The sequence below is a fragment of the Phyllostomus discolor genome, chromosome 2 (genome assembly GCF_004126475.2).
Source record: "Phyllostomus discolor isolate MPI-MPIP mPhyDis1 chromosome 2, mPhyDis1.pri.v3, whole genome shotgun sequence".
NCBI lineage: Eukaryota > Metazoa > Chordata > Mammalia > Chiroptera > Phyllostomidae > Phyllostomus > Phyllostomus discolor.
Window position 1 is genome coordinate 104,264,246 of NC_040904.2, and position 18,493 is coordinate 104,282,738.

Sequence of the window (18,493 nt, forward strand, 5' to 3'; positions counted from 1 at the left end):
AGGCAACTTTCCTTTTCAAGTCTTAGCGGCAAAACAAAAAAAACAAACAAAACCATGCATCAGGCATGATAAAAATATCAAATATTAAAAATATAATAAAAATAATAGTAGTATGTCTAACAAATTCAATATTCACAAACCCATGCACATATAAAAACTCTGAGCATGAAGGGTGAAAACAATTATGTTAATTTTTAAAATCATGAACTTAAGTAATTTATACAAACTACTGGAAAACATTAAACCATCTCTACAAATGCACCCCATATCTTTATCAGGATAACAAACACACAGCTTCAGTTAGCATGTACAGACCAAGAATGCACACTGATGCAGTCCACAAAGGCTCATGTTTCAAGTCCATGTGGTCTTATATCATGCTGACAGTGCAATTCTTTTAACCACTTTCCAAATGCTGTACATTTAATTTACTTCTAACTTGATTATACAATTCCTCCAAATAGATTTAGTAAGCCAGAGCCATTAAACAAGTTTATATTTCTTGTTACATCTTGAAAGATCCGGCTCCAGGAAGAATGAACCAGAGGGGCTTCCAGCTATGGCATATGAAAAGGTTGGGGAATTCTTTTCCATAAGAACTAAGTGTACAGCTAGACAAAATAAATGAAAACAATCACTCAGGGCTCCAGAAATTTACCAAATGGAGACAAAAAATTAAGAAGTGGGTTTTCACCCCCAAAACTGTTGGAGCTAAGGGTAAGAACAGTGACAGTCTATTACCTTCTCACCTGGGCTTCTCCCATTCCTGACATAGTTCTTATCCTTACCATGGAACTGGCCAGAAACCTACAAAATTGTCGGCTAGCCTTTATAAGCTAAATGTGGTGAGTGCAGTAGGAAATTGAGTGGGGAATACTACTCAGCTTTGCTAGCGGATATAGCAGACCCACGTAGGGGTAGCAGAGAACAAGCAGAAGTTTAATTGGGAGAGCCTAGTAATGAGAGAGCCATAGAAGATCTATAGCTCCCCACATTTCCCTGGATGACTGGAAAGCTATTCCCCTTCTTGGGAGGATCCAAGAGAGACTGGCAAAAAGCAAGATCCATGGAAGACTGGAGAACTGGCTGCAACTTTGACTGTTTTCCCATCCCACAGACAGATACACTGGGAGAGGGTAGAAGCCTTATGGGCCATGTAGACACATGGGGCCCATAGGGGCCTAGGGGCAACCCCCTAGGAATACAGTCTTAAAATTTAAAATAAGAATAAAGAAAAACTGAGTAAAGACACCAGCTGCCACACACCATAGGGGAAACAGATTCCATAATCCAAATACAGGCAATTTGCTAAAACAAACCAACAAAAACTCAAAAGTACACATCAGAGTCAGGAGTTGCCACAACATATCATCTAAATTATCCAGTTTTCAATAAAAAATTATAAGACATGCAAAGAAATAGGAAACTGTGACCCATGCAATCAACAGAAAATGACTCTGAGTGGGGCCACTTTGAGTTTAGCAAAGACTTCAAAGCACCTAGTATAATGTATATGCTCAAGGAATTCAGTGAAAACACAATGTCAGTGACTTATGGAAAAATGATGGCAATGACTTTCCAAATAAGGGATATCAATAGAGACATATAAACTATGAAAAAAGAACCAGGTGAAAATTCTATAGCTAAAAAGCACAACAACGGAATGAAAAATTTACTAGATGGGTCCAACAGCAAGTTTGATATGGCAGAAGACAGAATCAGTGAAACTTAAAGGTAGATCAATAGAAATGATTCAAACTGTAAGAGAGACACGAATAGGTGGAAGAAAAAGAAACTGAGCCTAGAGGCCTGGGAAACAATGTCAAGTGAACCAGCTATGGGTAATAGTAGTCCCATAGGGATGGGAAAGAGTGGAAAGGGCAGAAAAAATATTTAAAGAAATAATGGCTAAAAACTTCCCAAAGTTGATGAAAATCTTTAACCTACAGATCCAGAAGAAATGAATCCACGGGCATTGCTTCCAACAATGTGTACGTGTACTTGATGACCACAGACCTACTACTATCTTTATTTAAACGTTTGACAGTATAATAGATATGCAATGATATCTTACAGGTGGTTGAATTTGTGTTCATTTAATCACTACCATGCTCCAGTTCATAAAACATACTGACAGCAAGCAGCATACACTTAGTGGTTAAGGACACAGGTTCTAAAGTGAAACAGATCTGAGTTCAAATTCTGACTGGTTCGCATCCTGAGCAAGGTTTCAACTTCTCTAAACCTCTGCAAAAAGGTAGAACCTTTCTACAGTGAACCAAGGTAAGAAAATCTGTGTTAAGTGCTTCTCTCAGTGCCAGGAACATGGGACATGCTTAATAAATGCTGCCTATTTTTTAGCTACTAACATTGTTTAACACTTAACAATAATAGTTTGTTGAGTAGACAGTGAATGAGTCTGGGTATTGATTTTTCAAATGTAAACTACATATTCATCTCTTCTGACCTCTGCTTAGTAGAATCTGGATTTTGACCTTCCTGTTTTTAAAAATAATATGCTTTGGAAGGTATGCTTTTATCAGTTGTGCTTGTCTGAATAATTGTTTCCTTCTGCAACACTGTTGTTCAAATGTTTTTTATTTCTAGTTAATCAGATTCTTTTTTATCTCTGATGATGCCTTCAATAGTCAGAAATATCTCTTTTGCACAGCTGTTATAAATAAGGAATTCATGGCTATGTAAGGCATAAAATATAGCCCCCAAGTTAATTTTTTGGATCCATTTGCTCTCAACAATATTTATTCAATAGTGGTTTAATTCTTATAATTTTATGCATCTGGTTTGTCACACATTAGGTTCTTATAATAGTTTAACACTTTCTAGTCTACTTCACTGATCAATGTTTCACTTTTTTAGAAATTATGTGTTCAAATGTCCATCAATATAACCAGCTTTTACTGTTTGTTGTGTGCCATGGCCGTGTGGGAATATTGGGATGAATACAAGGTGAAAAGACCTGGTTTGTGACTAAAGGAAGCTCACAGTCTAGAGGCAAAGGAACAAAACTAGTATTGCTTTTCCTTAAGACAGTCAGACGAGTGGGCCTGAAGACAGATGTATAAACACATGTGATTTGAATGTATAAAACAATGTGATACTTATTTATACTTCCTGTATGAATCAAATATTATGCTTGCACAGCAGGGAAATTAGGTAATCCTTCTCAGAGGGGGTAAAAATGGGCCTGGAAAGCCAAACGTACTTTAAACCATAAGTCAGAATTTTCCAGATGGAGTTGGGGGAGGTGAAGCAATTTGAGAAGGCAGAACAGCATACTCAAAGGCAGGAAGGCACACGGAACACGATGTGTTTAGGGCACTAGTCTGGGTTTAGCCTCAACACACAGTGCGTGGGTCGTCATGAGAAAAGTGGCCGGGAAGGTGGGTCAGGGCAGGACTGACCTAAAGAACCTTGCAGATCACAGCAGGGATCTTGGACTTAAGATGGACTTAAGATCAAGGCATTAGATTCCAGTGAAGGTTTTTAATCAAGAGAGACATGATGAGAATTTCATTTCAGAAAGATCATCCAGTGGACAATGAGAAGGAGAAGTAGGATATGGGGAAATCTGGAGGCTGGAGACTAGTTTGGAGATATAACAAGAGCCTGGGTGCAAGATGATGAGGGTCTATTCCAAGGGAAAGACAGCAAGGGTGGAGGAGAATGAGCAGTCAATAGCTATGACATTTCTAGATTGGGCAGTTGGGTAGCAACCACTTCATTGATTAAACATGGCAACCTGACCATATGTCTCTCCTGAAAGTCAGAAAAGAAGACAGAAAAGGAATTAAATAGCTATAAACCCACAAACACAGGGAGAATGAGAAAGGAAAGAAGAAAACAAGTCTTGGAAGATGAAAAGGTAACAGAAGAGTGGTAACAGACCGGGCAGAGCAGAGGAGGATGAACCCTAGAGCCTACAGATAAGGTGCAGGTAAGGAGCAGCCCCAAGGCACCTGGTAGACTTCAGAGAATTCAGGATCAGGAAGCGCCATGTCCCTAGGAAGTGGTAAGGTGCAAGGGGTTGGTCGCAAAACTGTGTATGAAACAGTTGGACACTCAGGTCCTCTACCCATCCAGCCAGGTAACAACTCCTTCTTTGCCCAGTCCACTCCCCAAGGGGGTTTTCTCTAAAGAAAACAAACCAGAGAATGCCCAGACTTGGGACACCAAGCTCATCAAAGAGTATAGAACTGGAGCTAGAAACAAGATTTAAATGAAAGCCCCTATCCTAAAGATGGGGGGCCCCCAAGTCCCTTCCCTTCCCTTGCTCCCTGAATGCAAGCAGCCATCTGCGTGAGCCCCAAGCAAGAGATTAAATGACCCTTCTGCAGAAGAACTGAAGAGCCCCAGAAGAAACCCTCTAGAGATACATTTGGGGGTCCCCTGTGAAGAACCTAGCTTACTCCCTAATCATTTTACAGTTAGGTACCCCAATGAACAAGCCCTGCCCAGTATGCTTTTTAATACTTCAAAGTAAGAAAAGAAATCAAAAGACCAACAGACATGTTAGTAAAGACGAGAGAGAGACAGAGAGACAGAGAGACAGAGAGAACACCAAGACAAAGAGAAAAGAACCTAGAGAACACAGGGCAGTAAAAAGAGCAGAAAAAGACTTCAAAGGGAGAATAAGTAATATTACCAGGAAGATAAGATAAACCACTGAACCCATAACAAGAATAAGATGATGTTAAATTGTTTTTAGAAGGACAAGGGCAAATTAATTTATAAGCAAGAGCTCTTGGAAATGAAAAACAGGACAATTGTGGTATAATGATTGTTGCCACCCAAGCTCCTCCTCTTCCTTAGGGAAAAAAAATCTACACAATTTCACGTGAAACAGCAATATGACCAGCCAAAAAGACATTTCCCAGCCTCCCCTCTGAGAACAGCTGGAAAGGCTGGTGAATCAAGTTCAGGGCCCTGCAGCCAACAACACCACTCAAATTCTCTGCCAGAGCAGCCTAGTGAGGACATCAGCGCTGCAGGCACATGGTCCAGACGCACAGCCTACCCGTAGGCCCTGAAAACCCTGATGCTGGGACCAGGAATGGTCGTCCCGCAGCTACTGTTAGACTTCCTGAGAGTTCCTCCAAATCCCATTCCTTTGGGTTTCTGGTTCCCAGTATAAGAAGGGCTTATCTGATTAGCAGAGCCTTGGTCTTGCGCCTGAACTCTGGCTGCTGGAGAGGGTGGAAAACAGATACCTGGCATTTTGTTTTGAGTGTGAAAGGCTTGCTTTGCCTCCAACCAAGACTTACAACATTGGAAACTGTTCAAATATAGGGAGGTCACTCAATGCTACATAGGCAGGAAAGAAAAAAAGCCAAAAGTCTGCTATTATATTGTATCCAAGAAGTCTCTTGTACCCTAGATCCAAAAAAAATCGCTTATTCTCTGGATCCAACAACAAAAAAATGCCATAAAGAGAAGAATTCCAAGACAACAGCTTGCAGCAGGCCTGGAGAACAGGCCGTCCAGAGTAGAACCATAGAGTAGCCACGGGACAGAGGGGAAAACAAATGGATGTGACAGATTTCTGAAGAATCCAAGCATTTGGAAAATAATATTAAGAGGCATTTGACATATCTGCCAGAGCATTTAGAGAAAAATTTATGGCAAAAAAATAAATAAATAAATAAATAAAAATCAATGCAATTCTTAACTCCAGGAAACAAAATGATGGACAAAAAAGGAAATGTAATCATAGTAGAGTGTATGGCTCAGAATTAAGCAATAGTTACTCAATCATGATAATATAAATACTAGGTATTAAGTTAATCAAAACTGTAATATAATTAATTACACTGAGACATTGAATGGGGAGTCAGAATGGCATAAATGAGCTAAATCCTCATTTATGATAACAAGAAGTCAAAAGATGATATCTGAAACTGACATCAAGAAGTAGCAATACAGCCCTGGCTGGCGTAGCTCAGTGGATAGAGCGCGGGTTGCGAACCAAAGTGTTGCAGGTTTGATTCCCAGCCAGGGTACATGCCTGTGTTGCAGGCCATAACCCCCAGCAACCACACATTGATGTTTCTCTCTCTCTCTCTCTCTCTATCTCCCTCCCTTCCCTCTCTAAAAATAAATAAATAAAATCTTTTAAAAAAGTAGCAATACAAATATATTATTTACTAACACTTAGGTTAACAGAAGAAGCACCTTTTTTGTTAAAAGTGGGGTTTTCTAGGGGTTAAACCAGGAGGCAGAAAAGGATTAATGGGATAGTATAGAAGAATGGGAGGCATTTTTGATTATGTGACTTTTAGTTCCACTTGGCTCATTAAACTATACACTTATGTTGATAAGGTAATTTTAAAAATTGTAATAATGCTCCTATCATTAAAAACCTCATACTAATTTGGAGATAAAGAAGAAAAAGTATGTATATGGAAGAAGGTAAAGCATTTATTTTTAGACATTTTCCATGTCCCTCCGTCTCCTCCTCTCGGCCCACTGGCGTCAAGGGGCCGGCTGTGTAAAGGGAAGCAGGGGCCTCCACAGGGGCAGGCCTGGGCGTGATGTCCAGCTGCGCAAACGCTCAGCTCCGAGACCTCTCTGTGCCCTCACAGGGCCTCAGGGTCTTCATGATGAAATGGAAAACATGAATATCCATTACATGGATATTCATGAAAGGACATGTCAAATACCTAAAATATGGAAGACTTAAAGATTGAGTTCTCCCTCTCTCAGAATTTCTCATCTCCTGTAAGCCTCTCTTTGAAGTCTGTCTGTGTCTCCGTGTTTGTAGATTTCAGAAAGTGAAGAAAAGCTGTCCCCGCTTTGCCACCTTCTCTCCATCCCCTTGTGCCTGTTTTGGGATATTCATCTTCCACAGACAAAGCGTACTGAGCCCTTGCCAGGCAGTTTGTCAAAGCACATTTCCACTTCTTTTGAAAAAGGAAATTGGTTTTCATTCATGTTGGCCTTATACCTCCACTGATTTTAGAGTAAAATAAAATTAGAATTCAATTAGCAGTCATGGCTCCCACATATAGGAGTAGATAGGAATTTCTGTTTAAAATCACTTATCTATAAGAGTAGAATTACAAATTTAGCTGATATCTGAATATAACTTTTAAAATAAATATAAAACAAAACAAACAAGGAAAAAAAACAGCCATAAAGTAGCTGGCTAAGGACCTGAAAGAGGGTTGTGATAACCAAGCAGGTGAGGCAACCAGTAGTCAACCTGAATTAGGAGGCCCCAGTACAATTTCAGAGCACTCACCTTCTCCACCTGGCCCTGGCTGGTTGCTTGGCTCAGGGACAAGCTGCTCTCCATATGTTCCCCCAGGATGAGCCCTTTCACTTCTGGAATGCTGGTTGAACCAGCAGGACTCCTGCCCCTGCCAGTAGTCAGTGGGCAATCTGTCAGGGCCTTCAGGAGAAAAGGAAGCTGGTGACTTGAGGTCCAAGAGGAAGCTATCTTGTAGGGTTTGCTTGGTGGCCTTCTTGCATTTCCCCTTCTGATGCTCCGGGATCCTGTCACTGTCTCCTGGCCTGGTCTGGCTACCCTCTAGCTTCCTGGTTAGCTGGAGGAGCTGATCCATGTCTCTGGTGAATTCTAGCAGAGTGCCCTCAGAGAGGCTTCGGGCAGTGCCCTCAGAGCCATAACTGGGAGCCTTTTCCAACAGCAGGTGCTCAGAACAGTGGAGAGCTTCCATGCTCTCCCTGTGCACTGACCCAGGCACCTGGGGATGGCTGCAGGAAACCATGGACAGGCAGAAGTAGGAGTAATCCACCGCGATGTACGTCAGCATGAAGTTGATGGTGACGATGGGAGCCAGAACATTCACCTGACCCACAAGGACAAAGGCCATGGTCACCAAGCTTGTCAGGCAGATGGCAGCTATGGGTGTTTTATTTGGCCCTTTCTGCAAAAACAGAAATAACATGCAGGACTATGATATTTCAGAAGAAAATCACATGTGATAAAAACACAACTCAAAAGGGCTCAGCCACTTCTCCCAAGTGATGCTTGGTATGTTAATAGCTGTTCATCTACACACTTGGGATAATACAGTAATATCCAACCCATGGAATTATTGTGGGATCAGAGCTAAATGCATATAAAATGCGTGACATGGCCAACTCACAGCGGGCTCCCGACACACCATGGGTACTAGTCGTATGGGGCATCAGTCTAGAACTTGGACTTCCCTAGTAGTTCTCCTTTGGTCTTTCATCAGTTTTAGCACTGCTTTGGAAATAAAAAGGATGGAAAGTTGATTCTTTCCAGACCGTCGTGAGAAAATTACCGTAGGGGAGTGGCAGACCCTAGAAGACAGCAGAATCATTGGTGGCTACGGTGAGGAAATTCCAATACTAAACACACACACGCACATGCTCACACACACACATACACAACACCTGTTATGGATGGAGGTGGGGATGTGACCTTCATGATAGGAGTGGAAAATATGTGCTAACTCCTTATAATCTCTTATTCCACAGAAGAGATGCAGCAGAGAAACTGACGCAGTCCTTGGGCTAAAAACAATAGTCACCTCTCCATCCTCATCTTCCTTAACCTAAGAACTACGTTTGACCCAGCTCATCGCTCCTTGGTTTTTGAAAGACTTTCTTCACCTCTTGCCTCTTGATTTGCCTCCCTCCTCAGTGACTGCTCCTTTGTCTCTGCTGCTCCCCCACATCTTTGAAAGCCGCCCAGGCTCCATCCTCAGACCCCTTTCTCTTATCTATCTGCACTCTCTTCCCAAGTAATCTCAACTAGCTCATGGCCTTACTTACCAGCTTTATGCTCTCAAATCCCAAATTTAAATCTCCAGCCTGAAATGTTTCCTTAAGTCCAGACTTAAGCATTCAGCTGTCTACTCAACATTTCCAGTTGATGTCTAACAGGATCTCAGACCTAATGTGTCCAAAATCAGATTGCTGCTCCCCCAGTCTCCTGCTCTTCAAATCTACTCCTTCTGCCATCTTCCAGCTCAGAAAACAGCAGTGCATCCTTCCGGTTGCTCAGTCAAGGAGAATTCTTGATGCTTCTTCTCATTTTTTCATTTTCCATTTGCAAATAGTGTAAGAATTTATCCTCAGGACACACACAGGATCTAACCACCTCCTTTGCTGACAGCACTCTGGAATGTGAAGGTCAGGCATATAAGCCACTTCCAGATCTGCCCCAGGGACCGCCCACGCGTGTTCCTCCAGGTGTGCCCCATTACTGAAGGCTGGAATTCTATGAAGTCACAGGATGAAGATGGCAAATCATCATCAGCCTGAGTCTCTGAGGATCAGAGCCCTATTGACCTGAAATACCTTCCCTAGAACCTTGGAGCAAAAATCTTAAAAAACAAAAAAAGTAAAATTACACTTTTACTTTTTTTGAGAATTATGTTTTTTTTGGTACAGCTACAATTCTTTAGCAAATCCTAGCAATAAAACTACTGAGAATAAAGTAAATCCTCAGAAACTAAAAAGAACTTAAAAGGAGGGTCCCAGGTATGCTGAAGGAAATGCTAGCAGTCCAGGTGGGACTCTGACAAGGACAGTTGTAAAGAGACAAATCACTCAGACATGGACTTCTGTTCACCAACAGACACTGTGAAGAAATGAAAAGCAAGCCACAGAATGGGAAAAGATATTTTTAAAACATATAGGGATAGGCAAACGTAGGTTTACAGTTGTTTTACAAATAATACAATAGTTAGTAAATAATAATACAAGAATAAGCTATGTGTTTCACATATTCACAACTGTAAATTGCCCACCTTGTGTAAGGGACAAAGGGTCAGACAAAATATATCAAAAGAAATCCCTACAAAATCCTTAGAAAAAGATAGACAGCCCACTAAAAAAGGAGAGCAAAAGAATGCCTATGAAAAATAATAAAGATGCCCAATGTCATTATATAGTCAGGAAAATACAAATTAAAACCATAGAGAGATACCCTTAAACACCCATCAGCCTGGCAAGTATTAGGTCTGATATTATCAAGTGTTAGCGAGAACACAGAGAAACAGTAATGCTTAGCCACTGCTGAGCAAATTAATACAACTACTTTGGAAAAAGGTTTTATGTTCTCTAGTGAGAGAAGATACACAGACCGTAGGTTCAGCAGTTGCCCCAAGAGCAGGTGGCCTGGAAGAACCCCACATGCTCACCGCCTGCTGCGCAGGAGTGCTCACTGCGCTGGCTGCCGTAGGCCCGGACGGAGTGGCCCCAGTGTCCGAGGCAGCACAGCGCATGAATAAACCGCAACAAACGAGGAATGCTGTGCTGTAGGGACGAATCTCATGAACATGATGTTGAGTGAGAGAAGCATGCCACGCTCACATAAAGTTAAAAAACAGACAAAATCAAATCATTTTGTTTGGAGATGCATGTGGAGTAAACCAGGAGCTGGCAAACCGTGACCCCTGGGCCACACCTGGCCGCCATCTGGTTATATGTGCCCAAGACCCAAAGGTGGTTTTATATTTTTAAACAGCTGGGGGGGGGTGGGGTGGAATAGAAAGAAGAGTAATATTTTTGTGACACATGAAAATCACATGAAATTCACATTTCAGTGTCCCAGAAACAAAGTTCTGCTGGAACACAGACACACTTGTCCCATGGGCGTTCTCCATGCCAACTTTGGAGCTACAATGACGGAGTCCAGTTGGGACAGAGGCTGTAGGGCCTGGAAAACCTAGAATATTTACAATTTGGCCCTTTTCAGAAAAACTTTGTCAACTCCTGAGCAAATGATTAAGAAAGTAAAGAATATTACTATCACAGTAGCCAGGACAGTAGCTCCCACAGCCAGAGGGCCGGGGCTCGAACCAGGGAGGCGTGTGGAGGGTGGCGACCACCACCAGTGCTCTCGGGGGAGGTTGCAAAGGTGTTCACTTCATAGTTAGTTTTTAAACTGTTCTTGTGGTTTTTATAACTTTTTCTGTACAGTGAATAAATCTCAAAAATTTTAAAAAGTTTCTTCTCTTTCCTGTAAAAAAGTGCTAATAAAATGTAATCATATGTAAAGAAGATTTGAAAAAAAAAAGGTTTTAAAGTTAAAAGGCAACTAGCAAGTTAGAGAAAATATTTGTAATACATATTACAAAAATTAATGTCCCTAACAAAGAAAGGCTTCTAGCCATTGAGAAGAAAAAGACCAACAATCACAGAAAACAAACAAACAAATGACTCTTTGAAGAAAAGATGTTCAACCTCAATCATAATAAGACTAATATAGCCCTGGCTGCTGTGGCTCAGTGATGAGTGCTGGCCCACTAACTGAAAGGTCTCCAGTTTGATTCCCGGCCAGGGCCAATGCCTGGGTGCAGGCCGGGTCCCCCACTGGGGGCCTGTGAGAGGTAACCAATCAATGTTCCTCTCCCTCTCTTTCTCCCTCCCTTCCTCTCTCTCTAAAAAATAAATAATTTAAAATCCTTTTTTAAATTAAAAAAAAAATAGTAAGACAAACACCAAGTATCCTAACCATTTCTCACTGTCTCTTTGCACAATGACAAAAATTCCCATTTGACAATGAGCTGTGGGCAAGTTCATTGCTAATGCTGTGATGCCTGGGGCAAGAGTGCAAACGGCAGCCCAAGCACCCTATGTCTAAATATCTACCATTATAACCCAAGGTGACAAGCTGTTAAATCAAATTTGTTCTATCCTTGCTTTGGCAAACACACCGTCAGGATGATGGGAAGGCTGGTTTAGAACTCTCACACTCCTCCGAGTTCCCCACCAGAGGATGGCTGTGGGCAGCCTCCAGCTCACAGGCCTTCCCACCCCAGACCATGCTGTGAGGGGCCTCACACCCACATGGGGACACCTGGCCCTTACACTGGCCCATACCCTGGCCCCAGAGAGAACAGGCCCAGGGAAGTGGCCCCTGCAGACCCTAGATGTGAGCTGGGGGACAGCTGGGCAGGGAATTCCAAGGTGCATGGGACCTGGGTGGGCATGTCCCCTTGGCCTCATGAACTTCTTACCCTAAGAACCAGAACAGAGTCCTTCCCATAAAGCAAGGTCTTTTGTCCCAAGTCGAAGAAGAGCAGTACTGGCTGGGAGGAAGCAGGAACTCTCATATATTGCTGAAGTACAATATGGTAGAAGTACAAAATGATACAAATCCCATGGAAGGTGTTTTGGCAGTATCTACTAAAATTAAAAATGCATTCACCCTTTGACCTAGCAAACCCACTCATGAAAATGTATCCTGTAGCTATATTGGCACATATACAAAATCACATGCACACACGCACACACAGACTGTCCTCTGTAGCTTGGTTACTGGGGGCAGCACACGGGTCGACTCACAGAGAAGGGAACTGGGTAGACGAGTCATGGTGTGTCTGCATGATAAAAAAGCATGAGAAAGTTCTCTCTACAGCCATGTGAAAGGATAGACTTCCAAGCTGTATTAAATGAATAAAAACAAAGTATATGACAAATGTGTAAATCTCAGTCTTTGTATAAAATTAGAGGACAGAAGGATTCATTAAGAGCAGCTATGAATAGGGCATGGGTGCAGTCAGGGAAAGAAATAAAAAGATTCATGATAGGAGAAAAAATTCCCACTGTATACCTTTTGTGTCACTTTTAGTTTTAAAACCTGTACATGTATTACCTAATAAAAATAAATGATATTCAAATAAAATAAAAGGCAGAGACCACATGGGAGGCAGAGATGGTAGTCATTACTTCTCCGCGGCCTATGCTGACCGATGGGTAGTGAGTGGAGGAAGGTAAAGGGAAGAACTAAGGATGGCTGCAGCCACGTGGCCCTAACCCAGAGGGAGGCTCCAGTGGGCGAGGGGCCGGGGCGGGCCTCCGTGGTGCTCTAACGAGGCACAGATGAACCGTAGCCTGCAAACCACATTACTGGAGAGTGGGGGTCTCTTTCTTTCTCTCTTATCATCCCCTCAATTTCAGGAATGTCTCATTTGATCATTCTGTGGCTCAGCCAAGCTGTACTGGATCAGTTAAGGTGTGGGCCATGATGATTAATAGAGAGCCCAGAGGCCAGAGGTGTGGGAAATGATCATAAAGCAACTCCAAAGAGCAGGTGACCTCCCAGAAAGAGTCACAGGGACCAGTACCTCTCCTCCCCATGGACCCTGAGTTCACTGTTATTAAAGGAGGTGTTTCTCCCTTTCCCTTTGTGCCAGGCCCAAGATGTTTCTGTGACAGTTAGCTAACCCAGTGCCGGGGCCCCGGGTGGCAGTGACGCTGGCAGGAGCTTTGTCCGACTGGCCCCAGCCAAAGGCAGCCAGAGGACGGGGGTGACAGAAATGATCTCTGCACTCTTGTCTCTCCCGCCCTGGAAGACTTGACCAGTGGCTCTAATCAGAAAGCCTTAAGCAATTTGTTCGCCAGCAATCGGCAAACTGGACATTTGTCAAAAAACAGATTACTTACCCCTTGCCCCAGACAGGCCAGTGTGGGAATCACTTTCTCCTGGGCAATGCACTGCAGGATCCGGGGGGCCCCGTACAGGCCTCCCATGCAGGAGGCCAGGGATGAGATGTACAAGCCCAAAAGGAACAGGAAGCCCACCAGGGACACCTGTATGAGGAAACAGTTCCATTACCCTGAGCCAGACCCTGCTTCTGTCCCTTTCTGCCCCACTTGGTACCCACCCAGCTGCATCCCATCTAATTCTAAGTCCTCCAGATTCAACCTTCCAGACATATTCCCAATACCAGCCCCACCTACTTCATCTGCACTGCCCCATCTCAGTTTGGGTCACCATCACATCTTGTCTGGACTCCACAGAGATTCTCCAACCCAGTGTGCACCGACTCATCCGAAGAGCCCATGAAAAGTGATTCTGGGTGTGACTCTGAGTTTCTGACTCAGTAGGTCTGGGGTAGGGCCCAAGAATTTGGATTTCCAAATCCAAGTTCCAGGCACCACTGCCACTGAGGGCCTGGGGACTACGCTTTGAGAAACACTGGCCAACAGCAATGCTCACTGGCCTCCCACCTCTACGTAGCGCCCACACTGAACCATCCCCAAGCCTCCGCCACAGTGGCCCCTCTAAACTCAAAACTGATCATTAATGCCCGAGCTGCAAAAATGCCAATGGCTCCCCACTGCCCTGACATATGAGGCCTTCCCTGGTCTGGGACCTCCCGAGCCCTCTATCCTGAGCACTCAGAGTCTGTCAGCACCATTTCCCTGCCTGCTGGAACCCTCTTCCCACACCTTCAGTCTACTACTTGTCTGTTAAACTCCCAGTTGTGCTTCAAGACACATCACGAGCCTCCCCTTCTCCATGCAGCCATCCCTAACCCCCTCGCAACAGTGGTTGCCCTTCAGGCCCTGCAGCAGCTCAACAGGAGATCAGGGGCACCTCGGACACTGTCTCCTCTGCTGACTTCATTTCTCATTCATCCTAATGTACTTGGTGCCAACACGGAACCATAAATGCTGAGTGAATAAGTGAATGGATAAATGAGTTCCATGACTCATATGGCCCACTGGGCACTGACAGATAGGGTAAGAGAGAGCGTAGCTGTCCTGCTTGGTGTCAACTTGTGACAGATGAGTGCTGCTGGCCATGCAGCTGTGTCACAAGCTGTCCGCCGTGAGTCCACCTCACCCTCCTGACCTGGGCCCACAGGGAAATCTGTTTTCTTAATTATTTGAGATGCCCTTCTCCATGCTACTTTACCTTAGGCACAGTCACCAGAGCTACTTATTCCAAGTGTTCATTTGCTCAATGATTAAGATGGGTTAGATTGAATTTTCAGTTTTGCCCCTTACCCCTTCTCCTTGAAGACTCACCCGATCCCATACTTTCAACTTTCTCGCTTACAGAGCACACATCAATGACATCAAACTACACAGAACACCAGCCCCTGGTCAGACCTCTTTCCTGGTTCATAAATTATCACCAGAAACCTGTATCGACCATGATTCTTGACAGGAAATACTTTTTTAAAGAACACATCTGTAGGACCCTGGAGGTGCACAGAGCCATCAGGAGGCTGGAAGACCAGGCTTGGGAAAGGGCACGCCCCACGCCCGGAGGTGCACTCAGGCTCTTGAACAAGAGCAGTTTGGCCAGGATGCTACCAGCCCGCGGGTGCCCTGTGGAAGAATTCCCACCACTCCTTTCTATTTGCTTCATTCGTTACAAGTGAAGCATCGATGGGCCGAGCTTAGGTGATATGCCCTACCAGAACCGAGGGAGGAGGGGCAAGAGAGGGTCTAGTCATTTGGGCTTCTGTAATATTAAATGGGGTTCACTCCTTTAAGACCACACACGAGTAGAATTACCTCCAAATGGACAGTGAGGCCAGAGGTTCGATGAACATGACCAAGGCCAACAACAGAGCCTACCTTGTCCTCAGTTCAGTGCAAGTTACTTTTCCCTGAATGCATTACTTCATCTTACCCCTGATGAATCTTCCCCGTTTCTTCAATGTCACAGGTTTCTTGTGTTTGTCCCACCCCTAAACCTTCATTTACCATTTTATTACTAGAAGAAATTAATGTCATCACCTGCCTTTCTTGTGCACTGATGGCATTTGTTATCTTCTACTCTGGTATAGTTTATGGCAACCCGTGGAGTAGACAGTCATGCTCATGCCTTGTCCTTCCTACACACCACGAGCTCCATGGGGCAGATCAGTGTCCCACACACCTGGCCCTCCCCCTGCTGCACCTGACAGTCTGGCAAACGGGGCCCAGCAAGTGGCCGCTGAATTCATGACGCCTCACAACTTCACTGTGATTCGTGCCCTGGGTGTCTTACGAAAGTGTTAGGTGAACAGGCCCACTGCCAGTCCTCGATCCACCCTGAGATGCGATCGTGTGTCTGTAAGTTTTGTTTCTGTCTTTGCTCCCAATTGCATCCTATGCTGACTGATTTTAAAAATACACAGATTATGTGATAAAATTTCATCGAATGCACTTTGAGAATCTAACTCGGTAGCTCTCCACTCTGGCTGTGCATAAGAATCACCGCAGAGATTTTGCTTCAGTCGCTGGGGAGGGGGGCACAGATGTCGCTGGCTTTTCGAAAGCACTGCGGGGGGCTGCTCTACTGTGCAGCCAGGGCGAGAGCCACTGGGCGCAGGGCGCTGAGTCCTGCATTCCCCCCTCGCAGAGTCTCCAGACCGGTCAGGCTGTTATCTCCCTGCAGAAATTTCACTGCTTCTTACCCAGAAAGTGACACATATTTGTGTTTTAAATGTCTTTTTTTTTTTTTCACGTAAAGCCTATTCATTTACTCAGAATGGAGATGAGACTGCCCTTCTATTCCGGTGTCCTTCTGGTGCTGGGACTGAGCTCAGGAACTCGATGAGCCTCTGGCACTGGAGGCCACGATGCAGGAACGTGAAGCCACAGCGGCCTCCCCACAGACAGTCCCAGGGATCCCTGCAGAGCCCTTGGGCAAGGCCAGGCGGTGACTGCCTAGGCACAGTGACTTGTTTATGTCCAGTTTGTCAGGTGTGTTTACAATGGTCTGTTCACTTGCCGATCTTTTACATAAAACTACTACGCAGTCAGTTTTCTGAAAAATAAATGACATGTTGGTCCTCATGTCTGAATAAGTTATAAAAAAATTACTTTTCATCCCTTTCCCACCTGAACCAGAGTTCCTTCTTCCTTTCTGTCATTCATCCATCCACGAAGGGGACATCGGCTGAGGACAAGCTATACACCTGTGCGGGGCTAGGCACAGAGCAAGCCTTCATAAGTGCATTCACAAACCACACGGGTTTGCTCCCAGCCCTTGCAGAACTTAATCACTTTCTCTGACCACGTGGGACTGGGAACTCGCTAACTGCCAGTGGAGCTGGGAATGAGACTTTATTTGAGCAGATGATCTTTTTTAAGAAAAAAGCTGCCCTTCTGCCCTATACTTGTTTGAACCATCACAAAAACATCTCTCTCTTCCCACTACATTATCTGGGGTGTAGACTACCCTAATTTCTTTCTACAGGAACTACTATAGAGAGAAAATCATTTTTATAGAAAATCATTAATTCCATCTCTCTGCTCTCGGTCCCTCGTCCCCACTCTCATTTGAGTGGTAGTCAGGAATAGATCCCACCAACCCACTGGCTGCCCCCTGCCCACCCTCAAATGATTGCGCTTGAAGCTGTTTGCAAGGTGCACCTTTGCAAGGTGCTCATTCTGACTCATCTAATTCCTGTGGCCCCTCGACATTATCCAGGGAAACCCTTACAACCTCAAATTTATCAACACAGCACTGTCTCGATAGTCACCTCATTTCCTTTCGCATCATACTTCCATGGACCTGAGTTTTCCAGTACTGTCCTCACTGAACAAATTGACCAACATCTCAACTTGCAGTCACATGTTCTCTCTCACTTGATAGCCATTTTTGGTAAGGAAGCAAAGCTGGCTTCCTTCCTCAGAGGCAGCGCTGCGTCCACGGTGGGGTGGCGCGGACAGCAGGCCAGGTTGGGCAGTGGACGCTGAACATCTGGCTGGGCTCACTCGCCAGCCACCAGCCCTGCCCTCCCCTGCCTTCCCAAGCACGACTGTGAACGTGTGACACCATGACTGCCACAACCAAGAACAGTTCGAGTTTACTCTGTGGGATACCTCACTTTTAAAAAATATGTTTGGGGTACTTCTATTACTCAGTCTGTTCTTACTCTGCCAGCTAGCAAGCCCCAGGGCTCCTGAAGGACCTGGTCTTTCTGATGTATAAAAAAACAGGTTTTTCCCTGGACTGTGGACAAGTTTATTCTGAAACAGTCATTTAATGGATTTAACTTTACCCCTACTAGTACCTGCTCTTTACACAATTCCTTTTTGTGTAGCTGAATAATATTGGGACTGACTTTTTAGCTTTTTCTATTCAGTCAAATATGGTGGGTTCATACAAAACAAAATATGTCCCCTCCCAATGCATCCCATCTGTAAGGGTGTCCCCCATCAGGGGCGTGTAAGGGAGTCAAAATTTAATAAGCACCTACCCTGTACCGGGTAGTGTGCTTTATACAGAGATTACCTCAGAGCCACCACCCACGCAGTACTCGAGATTCTTTAGAAGGCACAACATTACGGACGCTGACACCTGAGGGCCAGGATAAAGTTCCAGTGGGGCAGGGACATAGGCTAAAAGGAAAATTAGAGAAATTGTGGACCAGGAAGCCAAATAATAAGAAATACACCAGAGAAGCTGCAGGAAACCCAGACAGGTGCAGATGAACTGAGCAGCTACAGGCCAGTGGAAGGGAGTCCAACGCAGCCAATAGCCACTGACGGCAACCGTTCAGGCAGAACGCACCCAGGAGAAAGACAAGCACATGGAGGAGTTTGTGAGACCCAGTGCCAGGGGCCTGCCTGTGCGGGAGGTGAGACCCTCCGGACCAGGCTGAAGAGGCCTGGCTTCCTCTGGACTCAGGAGAGCTCCGAGATGGGCAGGTTCGCAACCGTGGCCACAGCTAAGATGTGAAGCCAAGATGATTAGTTCATTAAAACCACTTCGTGGTGGTAGGTAGGTTGTATCAAGTGACCG

The 18,493-nt window shown here is 44.5% G+C and overlaps 1 protein-coding gene across 2 annotated transcripts in view; it reads right to left on the minus strand.

The window, feature by feature from the left end:
* SLC12A8 (solute carrier family 12 member 8) overlaps positions 1-18,493 on the minus strand; it is a 149,366-nt gene that overhangs the window by 16,409 nt on the left and 114,464 nt on the right. For both annotated transcript variants that reach the window (XM_028502720.2, XM_036018216.1), the window contains 2 exons: positions 13,405-13,551; positions 7,259-7,904 (listed from right to left, as the gene is read on the minus strand). In XM_028502720.2, coding sequence (XP_028358521.1) covers positions 7,259-7,904; positions 13,405-13,551 — 793 coding nt within the window. The remainder of the gene's footprint in view (positions 1-7,258; positions 7,905-13,404; positions 13,552-18,493) is intronic.